At 42.4% G+C, this 14,267-nt stretch overlaps 1 protein-coding gene across 3 annotated transcripts in view; it reads left to right on the forward strand.

Annotated features, from left to right (window-relative positions):
- TRPV4 (transient receptor potential cation channel subfamily V member 4) overlaps positions 1-14,267 on the forward strand; it is a 467,135-nt gene that overhangs the window by 88,158 nt on the left and 364,710 nt on the right. The window contains exon 1 of one of the 3 annotated variants that reach the window (XM_069214731.1): positions 10,531-10,979. The exons of the other annotated variants lie outside the window; for them this stretch is intronic. Coding sequence (XP_069070832.1) covers positions 10,942-10,979 — 38 coding nt within the window. The 5' untranslated portion in view covers positions 10,531-10,941. Of the gene's footprint in view, positions 1-10,530; positions 10,980-14,267 lie in introns of those variants that run through there. 3 annotated transcript variants of the gene reach the window in all.

Genomic DNA, 14,267 nt, shown 5'->3' on the forward strand with positions numbered 1-14,267 from the left:
AAGTACCTCTGCCACTATCCATGGAATAGCACTTCTGATTAGGAAAAGCAGAGGATTAACAATCACCAATGAAAAAAAGAGATAAGTCGGGTAAATAGTCCCGATGATAGAACAAAGATCAGATTGTCTGTGGTTAGTATGGTCCACACCCATTGGAGAAACCTTAGCTTCTATTGCCCACATTTTCTAACCCATCAAGAGTAGAAGCGGACTTAAATGTTGCTTTAAAAACTATAGACAGACAGCAGAATCTCTAATCTACTGAGAAACCCCCATATGACAGAGACCCCACAGCTGCTGTAATCTGGGTCTGATTGATGTCTAGCGCAAAGCCTACCCGAGCTCCCAGGGGTTGACATATATTATGCCCAGATATCAAAGAAACACCTGATTGGATTATTTTTTCTGCTTTCATAATCGCTAAATAGTATGGACAGAAATGTTTCCCCTGGCCCTCTCGGTTCATGGTCAAGTAAGCATCATAATTGTATTGTAGACGTTTGGCAGCGGCTGCTGCTGGCGGGGGAGAGGCGACGCACCACCACCCCTGGTCATCTTTAGGGGATGCATAAAGTGTGTTGCCTCCAGTTCTAGATATTACTTCTGGAGTGTTCTTTCCAGCCTTGTGGAGCTCCTCTCGAGCATTATCTAATCTGTTTATATTCCCATGTTCTGAATCTAATTTTATATACCAAGTCTTGTGATTGATTTTGAATAAAGCACAAGCAACCACAATAAAGGAAATCTAGTAAGGAAATATAAATTCGCCATCATGTGCTTCTTTGCAGCTTCACAATTATCACCTAATGGAAAGAAAACGTTGACCCACCCAAATCTCTCTTCACTCAACATGGTTTAATAGGCCAGCTTCTAGACTTTACCTGAAACTATTATTAATTTTTCTTTCTTCTCAATACAATAAAAAGAACCCCAGCATACAAAAAAGAAACATTACCTCATTACTTACTGTCCTTAAGCCCTTACCATGCAAGCATCAGGTGCATCGCTCTTACTGGAGTAAATTCATCACTATCTAATTCGGTGGGTATTCTGAATTCAGAAGCTCCTAGGACATTTCATTAAACAGCAAATTTCATGTTCTCTTAAAATTCATGTGCCTCCCATTTAAATTGTTACACAGATGTTCCAATGTGAATAGGGACCCACGCCTATGGTACCAACAGGTCATCATAGGTGCCAGAGACAGCGCATGTTTGCAAGATGTTTGTTATTTAAAAGGGGCTTAGGGCCTGTCTACTGCTTACCATTTGCTGACTTCATTGTCTCATTTTCTTGCTTCTCAATAGTCAGAGCATGCTGGTTGCACTTTTCCTTTGTGTGCTTGTCCCTTGTCGGGAGCATGGACTAAGTACTGATCAAACATTGCTTTATTAGTGCCCTTTTACTGCTCGCACCTTGAACTGAGGTACTTTTTATCTGGTTTTATTCCCCATAGTTGTTGCTTCTTCATCGCCCTTGTTTGCACCTGTTTACCTAACATCGTTGCTGTTTTACCCCCTTGCGCTGTTGCTGCTTGCCATCCAGTCATTGTTGTTTCCACACCCTCCCCTCATTGTTCCTTGCATCCACCCTCTCCATTTGACATTGTTGTTGCTGGACTTGCTGTTGTTGTTTGCAACCCCTCCCCTGTTGTCATTGTTACTTGCCTCCCCTCCTTCACCTTCCCATCATTGCTGCTTTCCCTACTGTTGTTGATGTGTGTTCCCTTTCTGTTGTTGCTTGTCTCCTCCCCTCCTCCTGTCATTGTTCATTCAATCAATCATTATTTATAAAGTACAGCTTATCACCCATGGGTCTCAAGGTGCTAGCTGGGGATGGGGGTCAGTCGAAGAGCCAGGTCTTGAGGTCTGTCTTGAACTGAGCCAGCGATGGGGACTGCCTGAGTTGGAGCCACATCATGTTCCATGTGTGCATGGCAAGGTAGGAAAAGGATCTTCCTCCAGCTGTGTTCTTCTGGATCCTGGGGATGGTGGTGAGGGCCAGTTGAGCTGAACGGAGTTGCTTGGAAGGAGTGTAGAAGGAGAGGCGATGGTTGTGGTAGGCATGTCCGATGTTGTGGAGGGCCTTGTATGTGTGGGTCAGGTGTTTGAAAGTGATGCGTTTGTTGCCAGGGAGCCAGTGTAGGTCTCTCAGGTGGACAGAGATATGGCTGTGGTGGGGTTGTCCAGGAGCACTCTGGCAGTGGTGTTCTGTATTCTTTGGCATCTTGATTTGAGTTTCTTGTTGATTCCGGCATAGAATGTGTTGCCGTAGTCGAGTTTACTGCTGATGAGTTCCTGGATGACTGTTCTTCTTGCGTTGATGAGGATCCACTTGAAGATCTTCCAGAGCAGGCAAAGAGTGTGGAAGCATTAGGATTAGACGCCGTTGACTTTACTAGTAGTCGAGTTTACTGCTGATGAGTGCCTTGGTGACTGTTCTTCTTGCGTCAATGGGGATCCACTTAAAGATCTTCCAGAGCAGGCCAAGTGTGTGCAAGCATGAGGATGAGACAGCGTTGACTTGGCGGGCCATGGACAATAATGAGTCGAGAATGAAGCCAAGGTTGCGTATGTGGTCAGTTGGAGGAGATGGGGCAGTTCCGAGGGCACTGGGCCACCAGGAGTTGTCCCAGGCGGTAGTGGTGGAGCCGAGGATGAGGAGCTCTGTCTTGTCCGGGTTGAACTTGAGACAGCTGTCCCGCATCCAGTCGGCGACTGCCTTCATTAAGTTGTGAAAGTTATTTTTGGCTGTTGATAGTTTGTCGGTGAGGGAGACAATGAGCTGTGTGTCGTCAGTGTATGAGACGATGTTGAGCCCGTGGTGTCTGACAATCTCGGAAAGTGGGGTCATGTAGACATTGAAGTGGGTGGGGCTCAGTTAGGAGCCCTGGGGAACTCCGCATCTGGTTTCCGTCGGCTTTGAGGTGAAAGGTGGGAGCCTGATTGGGAGCCTGATTCTCTCTGGGTTCGACCGGTGAGGAAGGAGCAGATCCACTCCAGGGGTTTGCCGCAGATGCTGGCATTGTGTAGTCTGATGCACAAGGTGGTGTTCGAGTCGGTGTCGAAGGCAGCGGAGAGTTCGAAGAGGGTGAGGGCAGCTGTCTTGCCACCATCCAGTAGGGTGAGGATGTCATCCGTGGCTGCTAGGAGTGCGGTTTTAGTGCTGTGGGTGCTCCTGAATCTCGATTGCTGCTGCCCCCCCTTACTGCCTGGCAGAACAAAATAGGCAAAGATCTGGCCAGTGCCCGCCGCATCTTAGCACTTGTGATGTCACTGCCCTCCCTCTCATTGTTGTTGCTTGACCACTCCCTTCCACCAGACAAAAGGCAATGTTAAAAGGCTATATTACACAGCCAGTGCTGCTTGTGTCATAGGACTTATTCTTCTATTTTTTAGCCATGTTGCATAGCACCCAATCTGCTGTACAACATGGCTAAAATACATTGACACTGCCAGTAGCTCTTGCTTAGGCAACATCTATTGGTTTTGTCATTGCGTGAAAAATTAAATGCTATGGTTGTCCTGTGTCTAATTTTTGATGCTTCACCTAGAGCGAGCTTTACCAACAAGTAGCTTGTGAGCTACTGGTAGCTCTCCAGCTACCTGTACATAGCTCTCCTGTGCTCATTCCAGCCTACTAAATTACAGGCATTTTCTTGTTTGAATTAATACGTGTATACCCAAACTGAAAAGTTTATTTGAGATCAAATTTGTGTTTTTCAGAACTCTTAAGCTGATCTTTGGAGAAAAAGTGGTTGAATCAAAACTAATTTAAAACTAGTATTTGAGGGATGAATCATGCAGCGTTGGGGAGACGTATTACTAATACTATTGCCTTAATGTCCAGGGCATTGCAGCTAGCTAGCTGTTATGCAATATCCATGTAGAGGCCTTTCACATTAACAGAGCCTTTTTTATATTATCACTGGCAGAAATGCCTGATGCACTGAGGTGACCTCTAACGGCAATTTTCTATATGGTGGCCACTAATGTATGATGTGATAATTTTTACAACACTAGCATTCAGAGCTTGGGATGATTTTCATTGAACATAAGTAGCTCTTACTTCAGAAAAGGTTTGAGATTCTTGACTTAGAGCTTCATTCCTAATTTTCAAGACCACATCTTGCATGTTTTTATTCCTATCTGGATGCCATCTCTGCCTTGTATGTGCCCGGTTTCAGAGGCCACGTCTGTGTATTTTATCTAGTTCTGAAGGCCTTGTCTGACATGTTGTGTTCAGTTCTAGAGGACCTTCTGATGTACTGCTTCTAGTTCTAGAAGTGTTTTTTTTGGCATGGTATGTTCAGCTCTGGAGAGCAGTTATAATGTATTATGTCCAACCCTGAATTCAGAACTGGAGTGCTCTGTCGGGTTTTGGAGACATTAATATCAGCACTAATATTCAAACTCATTAAATAGTGGTATTACACATGTGATATAGCCTTCCCTTGACAGCACAGATCTGCGTTATTTTCTGAGTTGTCACATGATATTGTTGCCATGTAGGAGGAGCAGCATGTCGTTCTTTAGTTTAACAAGTGTTTACAATTGGTACCCACATCAGTAGAGCCTAAAACTGTTATTAATCTTGACACAGAGACTGTGGATATGGATCTCCCCCTAACGTGTTGTTTTGAAACATTATGATTATCCTCCAAAATATACCAAAAAAATGGCTTGTGTCAAAAACGAGTCATTTTGCAAGAAAATGTGTGAGTTTTGACCTAGTAGAAAATGAAGTAGTGGGTCAAATTTCATATTAAACCTTACATGCAAAGCATCCTGAGTCAGTAAACAGTAATAGGCATGGAACTAGCGGGTGAGGTGAAATAGGGTGGGGGTGGGGCAGTTAGGGCAAGGCAACAGAGGAGGAACAAAGAAGAGTGAGTTTGAAGTGATCTTGAGGTTAGATGGGTCTGAAGTAACAGATGAGGTGAAGCTAGGTTGAGGAGGCAGAGTTGAGATGAGGGTTGGAGTGGGGTGAGGCTGAAGAAAGACCAGTTTAATGCGAGGTTGAGGGATGTCAGGTGAAATGTGATGACGCTGAGATAAGATAGAGGTTGAAATGTTTTTGAGGAGACATCCGCTGAAGTAAAGCTAGGGTGAGGTGCGATTAAAGTTGTTATGCCTCCGTGCTCTCCATGGGTCTGTGGACACTTGGCGGACAGTGTGTTTTTCTAATGCAAAGTTTGCTCTTTCATGCAGGAGATGTTTGTTGGCTTTTCTTTCAGTGCATCTGCTTGGGTAAGGATGCTGCAAGGCGAGTTCAGTCTTTAACATATTCAGACCCTCACATTAACACGTTTCTTTTAGAGACTTGTCCGGGGAGATGGCCTTGATGTTCCACTTCCAACTCTGTGTCTGTGCTCTGAAATAGCTCACTTACCAAGCATCTTTCATCTAACACCATTCCTGAAGTTTCTTTTGATTCATGGACTCAACACAAAATGGCCTCTATCCCAGTTCTCTATTTTTCTAGAACGGGAGGTTACGTATTTTGTTTTGCCCAATCCTTCATGGCTTTCAAACTTTCATGATGCAACAGTCCTTTCCCCAATCAATCATGAATGAGTAAACTCCTACGTAACTTGCTGCTGCTTCTTCTCCATTTTTCCTGTCTATATAAGAAACTGAAGTCACCAGCAACATATGTCACAAATGCTCCAGCAACTCCAGCTCACTAGTGCTCCTTGCTTCTTCTTTTTCCTTTCCATAAGAGTCGAATACTCTTGAGGAACGCTGAATTGAAATTCCTTCAGCTGCATCTCCTGAAATCTTGCTTCAGTTGGATCCAGTCCTCATCGAGTCTGATCTGGGGTTTTGAACAGCCAGGTTCCTTTACCATTGTCTTTCTTGCATTCTCCGGCATGCCTGGAGGTTTTTATGATGCTTGGCTGTTTCTTCTATCAATGGCCCTTCTGAGAATTACCTGTTGCTTCCATGTGATAGTCATAAGGGTTAAGGAATAGATCTGTAGTATTAGTGCAAGAGGCGCCACATCTCTTACAGTAAGATTTGCCAGATTACTCCATGTTGATAGGACAGCATTTTCTGTTACATGCTTTCTCTTTACAACTCCTAAGGGTAGAGCAGCAAAGATCCCATACTTGACACACACATAGGAACTTGCTGTAATAGAGGCACCGTGCATAGTAACACTTGTGCCAGCACTGTTCACTGCATAGCTTTCAAATCTTCGGAGTCCATGCATGAATATACTCTCCTAGCCAGGATTTTTCTTTGCATTCTGGAACTTGCATCCCAATTTTCTAATGAGATTTTAAAAATCACATTGATTTGTATTGTAACAGTATTTGCATTTTTATAGCGCTTACTACCCCGGTGAGGCAAGCAGCATTTTACATGGGAACTCAAGATTATTGGTTAATCCAGTAGCTATTGTTGGTTATTGTTCACTGTGATTAGCATTTGTCTATAAAGAAAACCTTGAGGTGCATTCACTCCAGTTTCTTTGTGGTTGATGAAATTAATAGGAGTTAGTGTGATCATTAGTTGCGGGTATATGAGTCCACATTAGTTCATCTAATGGTTGGTGGATGAAAGGATAGGCAAGAGATTCGGTTTTGTTGCAGGGTAATATTTCAAAGAAGGAGATTGTGATCTATAAGGAGTGATGTAGGCACATTATAGAATCACAATAAAAGAAACAAGCATTTGCAATGCAATGGTTCTTGCATTTGCTCAAGTTAGAGCTATAAGCATTGTAAACTAGAGGACACATGGCAATGCATATGTGCAGCGGCGGCCACCACAAATCTCAAGGGGAGGGCGGGTAGGAGGGGTGGATGGGGACAGGGGAAATTTATTTTAAAATATTTTAGAAAAAACTAGCATGATCTCGCTGAGTAAAACCCAGCGAGATCGCACTGTGTAGGAAATAAAAAGAAAAAGTAGTCCTGAAACCGTGCGGAAAACAAGGAGCCTCATATGTTTTTAGTAGCTAGCCGGTGCGCTCAAGTAGGGCTAAACACCGGAAAAGGCATGACGTATGCATGCCTTTCACAAATGAAATCAAACTATTTTTAAAGGCCAAGCTCATGAACCAATGAAAGTAACGGACGTGACATGGGCGTGGTTAAAAGCCCACAAAGAGATAACAACAAAGACCAGAGCTTGCTCGATCCTAAAAAGGCAGACAAGCATGGTTTGGGAGACCCGATGACTCCATATCTACGGGACACCAGTTTTCCAGTCCTGTAATTTAATTTAACAAACTGGTGCTTTCTGGGAAGTAGAGGAATAATTTGATTCCCTCAAGCCAACTACACCAAGGCACATGGAAGTAATTGCTTGTAAATGGAAAGTGCTTGGCTGGAAAACTGGTGCCCTGGAGTCATCTGGTCACCCTAGGCATGCGGCTTACAGTAGACTACATTCAGAGAGAGCAAGGTATGTAGAGAATGAGGAGTAAGTAAATGGTTAATTGATAGACAGGAAGCAGAGAGATACAGTAGCTAGTTTTAAGTGAAGGTCACTTTTTAGGTCAAGCTAACTATACAGTCTGTTGATAGGCATATGGTGGCTTACCAAGAACGTAGATGGATTTGGTACCTCCCAGTTGCTCACTGTTGGTTGACTTTTCTCGTCACTCTCATTTGCCTGCTTCTTATTCATGTTCCAGCTTTTCAATCTTGTGTTTGTCACTCCCATGGAGTATTGCCTCTTTACAGTTGTCTGATTGGCTGACATTGCTGCTTCCACTGCTTGCTTGCTTCACACTGATAAGTATTTTTAAGGTCCCCACTTTGCTTCTGCTCCCCACGCACTTTAAAAAAATGCTTTTGTGCATTATATTTTCTCAGATCGGTAACCAAAAATAAAAAAAAAGTATTAGCATCATTTTGTAGGCGCGTGCTTGTGTGGTGCATGTGCCTATAAACGATGTGGGCTTTTTTTAAAAGCACTTTAGCCAGGCTTTACAGCATTGTGGACTCAGTGCAGCAGGAATACAAACTATTGGTGAAGCCAGTGGGTCACAAAGGCGAGACCTATTGGCTTTACCAAGGCTTGTGCATGTACGGTTTTCGAAATGTAGAAGAGCCTCTTGCATATCAACACCACCTTATCTTCTAAGAAACCTATTTCCTGCCTGGATGATTTTGTTTCCTTAGTTTTCCCAATGTACATTTCCCTGGACATTGCAATTTTTTACCAAGGTTTCAGGCTAGCATTATCTCTGTTTTAAAGTGTTTGATTTTAACAGGGCTTTAAGTGGGCTGGGTCCTGTCTGGTCTCTCTCAGGTCTGAACACCTGCAGTAATTAAAAAGTGCAAATGATTCAGGTCCCTTTTGGGCTCTATATTTAGCCGGTTAATTTACTCAGCTGAAAAACGGCGGAAAACGCACACTGAAGATGGGTAGGACAAACAAACAAAACCTTTCCCTACGTGACTGGCGGCAGTTATCTGGTTCATTGTTGCACTTCACAGGCCTGCACTGAAAAGAAATAAAAACAGGAGGGAGACGCCCGGGATGCTTCTTTTATGTTCTTGTTGAAGACAGGGATGTTCTTCATCCCAAGAGACTCACCTCTTGGGCCTTTGTATTCCACACAGTACTGGAGGACCCTGTCATCTTATGGTCTTGTATCAGCTCCTCACTGAGTGAACATCTCGTTCTGCACGCACACTGCGATAGTAAATGGTGAGCCATGGAGCCTGCTGGGAGTCCGACTGATAAATATTTTTAGGTTTCGCCTGCAAAGCAATGTGCTTGCGAAGTCTTATGTTACTAAAAAAAAATGCTTTAACTGGACTTAAAACCCGCCCCTACTTCGCCCCATACTTACCTGAACTTCCTGTTTGTTCACTCAAACGTCGCTTGAATTTACTTTCTTTTTATTGGCTAGCAGGTCACTTCCTGCTCTTCTGCTTTCGTTCTTCTTTTGCTGCTGCGTGGAGCATGGCCGAAGTACACTTTCTGGGTTTTGGTGATTGGTTACTTGTTAGTGTTTGTACTCGAAAAGATGAACTGAATGCAAGTCAATTTACGATGAAATGTGTGTAAACATGTTGGCCATCTTGCAGTGGAGTACGGAGTGCAGATGTAAAGCAAGCAGCGAGTGGGCTCATTATGTTGTGTTTTTCATTGCTTAATAATTATATTTCTGATGAATAATACTGGTAAATATTACAATTATTTGTGTGTTCCTTTCTTAAATTACCACTCACTGATTTTTAAAGAAAAGTCATTTGTATAATTGGGTGACATTTTATTTCAAATTGTTATTCTCTCAGTGACTTATTAACAGGCAGCCACAAGTGCTGTTATCTTGCAAGCACTAAGGTCATCATTTGAATGGTGCAACAGGTGCAGTGGCACTGGAGCCAAAAGCTTTATATACCTCACTAAACACAAGTGCGGTTATCTTGCAAGCTCTCCATGATTTTAATGGTGCAGCAGGTGCAGTGGCACTGGTGCCACAAGGTGTCAGAACCCCTTTAGGCACAGATTATTGCTCAATTTCACTACTAAACAGGCAGTCACAAGTGCAGTTACCTCCCAGGCATTAGAGTCATGATTTGAATGATGCAGCAGGTGCAGTGGCACCATGCCCAAAAGCTCTAGGAACCCCACTGAACACAAATTATTACTAAATTTTACTTCTAAACAGGCACTCAAAAGTGTAGTTATCTTGCTGGTCATGATTTAAATGGTGCTGCAGGTGCCATGGCACCAGGGCCATAAGTTGTCGTAGCTCCTTTAAACACTAAATAAAGCTATATTTTACTACTAAACAGGCAGTCATGATTGTTTCTTGTGGTTAAAAAGGGCATGATTTGAATGGTGTAGCAGGTGCAGTGGCACTTTACTAACTACACATCACTATACTCTGATACAATGCCATACTAAATAAGGTACAAATTACGAGATTGGAAACCTGGGATATTATTTCAACATACATCACAACATAAACAACTATTAACAGTTTATGAAATTTAGAACAAACATTATTATAAACTTTTTCTAATATTTATAATCCAATTACTAAAATAGAATACAAAAGAAAAAATAAAGGTGAAACCTATTGGCTTTGCCAATGCTTGTTTCATTATTTGTTTGCAGCTACAGGGGCAGTTAGCCCTTTAGCCATTCTGGTCCCTGCATTGGGTGGGAGGGAACTAATAATGTATTTTTGAAAGAAAGAGCAATGCCGGGTCCCATACAAAGATGCGATAATGGGTTTAAAAAGGAAAGAGCAAAATGTGAATATGATTCTCTCAAATGGGACAAGGGACATTTCCTCTGTGATCGCTTGATGTGTTTTTTCAATCCGCCTTATAATTAGTGTCTTTTTTTTCATTTATTATTATTATTATTTTTTTTTTTTGTTTTTTTTGCTCGGCTGAGACGTGGTATTCTTGCACCTTCCACTCAGGTAAATGCTCACTTTGGAATTTATGAGACAGAAAATTCGAAATTCACTAGATTTAAACCACGCCCTGAATTGCATAGGACACGCCCCTTGCAAATGACTCCTTGTCAGCCTCTTTGCCCATGCTGCATTTAGAGGCACTTCTTATTATTCCACTAAAAGCCCTTGATTTAAATGACAATGCGATAGAAAAAATATAAACTGGGTGAGCCGCTCCAGGTGCACCTGGAAAACTTGTTTACTGTGCATCACAGTTGTCTGCTGTTAGTAAACCTGGGTGGGAGAGTGGGAGGAGAGCAGAGCAGTTTGTAGGAAGCCCTTAAAGCGCTACGAGAAATGCATTTGCACCGAGACACTTAATTTTTCTTCTCAGCATGCCGTAGAAATGATGGGACTCGAGCGCTTTTTGGTTTGTAACTTTGGTGGGACAGTAGACGTTTCATTGAAAGCTACGTGCCGGCCCACAAGTACCAGAATTCACCAGCCGTCCTGATTCACAACTTGCGCTCCGTGTGTGTGTGTGTGTCACCCGTAACGCAAATGGCGTTGGCTGAAGCAGCACGCGCAACAAAGCATGGGTAAGTAGAAAGAAATACGCTTAAAATGTATATTTACTTTATGCCGACATCAGTAGAGCCCATATGTACCTCTACTTATATTCAGGGATGACTCCAATGACGCCGTATTTTCACTTTCCTGTTTTCTTGTAGGCCTCTCCACTCGACGCGAAATACTTTGTCACCGAGTTATCAACTACGAAGGCCTACTCCAATTGGCACACTGGTGATGCAAAAATAGATACGCACACACATCTCATTACTTCGCCAAAGAATGCTTTGGTGCAATCGTTGTAATGGCAAAAATGTGCAGTATTCTTTGTAGATGGAAGATTTTTGTTGCGCGATGAATTCCGATAAAGTTCCTTTGATAATCACGTTAGAACTGAAAATAAAAACCAGTGACGTGATTGCGTTTGGAGTAGCGCATTATCATTTCAAACCACAGCTGTACTCGTGGAAGGCTGTTGTGGGGGTAACTGGACACCACCACTCCCCCTTTCTCAGAACTGGGAGGCGGCGATGACGCTCTCACCTGTTCTGCGAGTTTCTTGTGTGGTGTTTTTTTTAATTAGGTTTGAGAGGATTGCACTATTTTCTTTCCTGCAGCCTCAACGCTGAACTGTAGTCCTAAAATCAAAGTTCATATGCGTATATCCCCTTGGCCCTGCCTTTGCAAACAACCCCTTATTTAAAAACAAAACAAACGTGCACTTAACCTGTAGCCGTTTCTTAGCAGTTCACTTTTTGTATTAAATGAGAAGCCATGTGGTCTGCACTGCCTGTGTCTTACTCTCTCACCTTCTAATTGAACTTCAGTGCTGGTAACAGTAAAACAACCAGGTTACTTGAAAGAACATAAGTTAGAAAATTAGAGCATTTTGTCCATCGTCTATAATGTCAGATACTAACCTTCTATTTAAATGCATTGAGAAAACATATATTGCCCCTCAGTACGGTCATCAGCGTAGGCAGAGTTAATTGCATGGTGTCAAAAATCACTAAATCCACATCAAAGGAAAATGTGTCTCTTGCAGTCTGCTCTGTGTTGAATATAGGTTGTTGATTCTTAGTTTATTTAAACAAATGGTTCTCTGGAAAACAACATATTGGACAGCACATGCTGCTTTTAGGTCTGGATTGACATTTTGTGCTCACCACGAAACAAATTTAAGAAGCAGTACTGAGAGAGGCACTTAAGTTCTGCCAATATGTTGATAAACTTTAGGTCAAGTCTACTAGATGACACGTGCTGCCTATTGCTTGCATATTGTGGCTGACAGAGTGCATAAAGGGGCTTTGAGCCTGCTCATTGCCTATCAATGGTAGCCTTCTTGTCACTCAGATTTGCCTCATTTTTATTTGTGTCCCAGTTTGTCCGTCTTGTGTCTCTCTCTCCCATGGAGCATTGCCTCTTTAGTCTCTTTGGGCTGGCTCGCATGTCTGCTTACACTGCTTTTGAAACTCTATATATATTTCTTTTGCGTAAGGCATTCAATGAGAGTGCCTGTTTCGTCGATTTGTCTCCTCCGTGTACTTCTTTTCCTCTGCACTCCATGATGCTTTCTATCATCTGTGTGCTTCTCCCTACTGGACTCGATCATGTGCTTCCTCTCTCCCCTACCCTCCTTCTCTCACTTTTTTTATTGCTTCCCCCTGACACCGAGCCCCATGCTGCTTCCATCTCTCGTTGTTCCACTATATCTACTTAAAAAAAAACAAAAAACGTTTTTGTGCATTTTCTTTTGTTTATAGTTACTGATCACATCATTTTGTATTGTTTAAACAACAAGGAGAACCCTATCTGCCCTTGTGGACCAGGGTAGGTATATATTATTATAACAATTGCCCAGTGGGACTCTTTCAAAAGTGGTACCTTCTTATGTGCCTTAGAAGGAACCCAAAATAACTCATACTTACTCATTGGGCCAAAATTAGTTACAAAGAAGACCAAACACAGGACTGATAGTTTGCATCTTGTCACGTTTTGACTCCAGTGTCAAAACATGACAATGCCAATGTGACAATCAAAAAACATGTGATCATAGTGCAGACAACGCAGTGCTCCAATGCTGATTATATATGCACACAAAGAACATAGATAAGACGCTGTACATCTCACAATAGTTGTATGCATTGATTGATAAAATTTATAACCGGTTTTGCATATGTCAGTGTGGAAGATCTTGAGGTTAAATTACAAGTACAACCAAGAGGGTGGGGGGTCGTCGACGTTTGGCCCTCTGTGACTGTTAGAGTCTCTTCAGGATGTAGTCATCTGACTACCAGGCCTATCACTGTCAAGTGTTGCAGTGCTGGGGCATTTACTTCAAGAACCAGTACCAATACTTTTCATACCAAATGCAACGAAGCTGGTCCCAAACAGATCGAACACATATCAGTATTGGGGCAAAATTGCCCAAATGGTAATTTCACTTTATTCTTCAACAAGAACGCAGTTGAACTAATCTCACTCCTTTAGGCACCATTTAAGTGTGGAGACTCTCCACATAGTGAGATTAGATCCACAGTGTTCATTTGAAGAATAAATTGAAATGACAATTTGAGCAATTTTGCCTTTATATTGGGACTGGTTCGAGGTACCACTTTTGAATGAGTACCCTGGGACAATTGTTATATTCATGCACGTCATTTGGAGGCGTTTGCAGACATCGTTTAAAAACATTAACTTTGCCGCACAGCTTCGGGATGCAGTGCACCGTAGCTAAAAAAGACATTGGCAAAGCAAATAGGTTGCAAAAGCACGACCCATTGGCTAGTTTCTAAAACATTTGATTAGTCCGAAGGTGCATGCCTGTGTGCTGAAGGAGACTGCTTGCGTTGGAGGGATTATGTTCAAACAGTAGGCTTGAGTTGGCTTTGGTGGCACACGAATGATGAAGTCTATAGCATAATAGGTGTACTCTGAAAAGATAGGTCAGAGGTCATATGCCAAGTCTTTTTAGGCAACGTTATATATTGTTTTACTAACTGTAATTTCGAATAGATTTGTTATTGTATGACTGGAGTGCTGATAGTTACCTTGCAGGAAGGCATTTACTCAATACAGAAGGCCTGAATTGGTTATTTTTGTGAGCAATTTACCTGATTGGTTCTTTGCAGAACACATGACCTGATCTTTTAATTTCGAAACGTTATGACAATAGACCTGACTTATGTATTCTGAAAAGCATATGTTGAAGCCAATATGCATTAAAAGGTGTATTGTTGCTGCACTTTGGTAAAGGTGACAGGTTTTTGTTACATCGCATCTCAAAGATTACCATATTATGTAAGGGTTTTGGTGTT

Source organism: Pleurodeles waltl, chromosome 11, assembly GCF_031143425.1.
Source record: "Pleurodeles waltl isolate 20211129_DDA chromosome 11, aPleWal1.hap1.20221129, whole genome shotgun sequence".
Classification (NCBI taxonomy): domain Eukaryota; kingdom Metazoa; phylum Chordata; class Amphibia; order Caudata; family Salamandridae; genus Pleurodeles; species Pleurodeles waltl.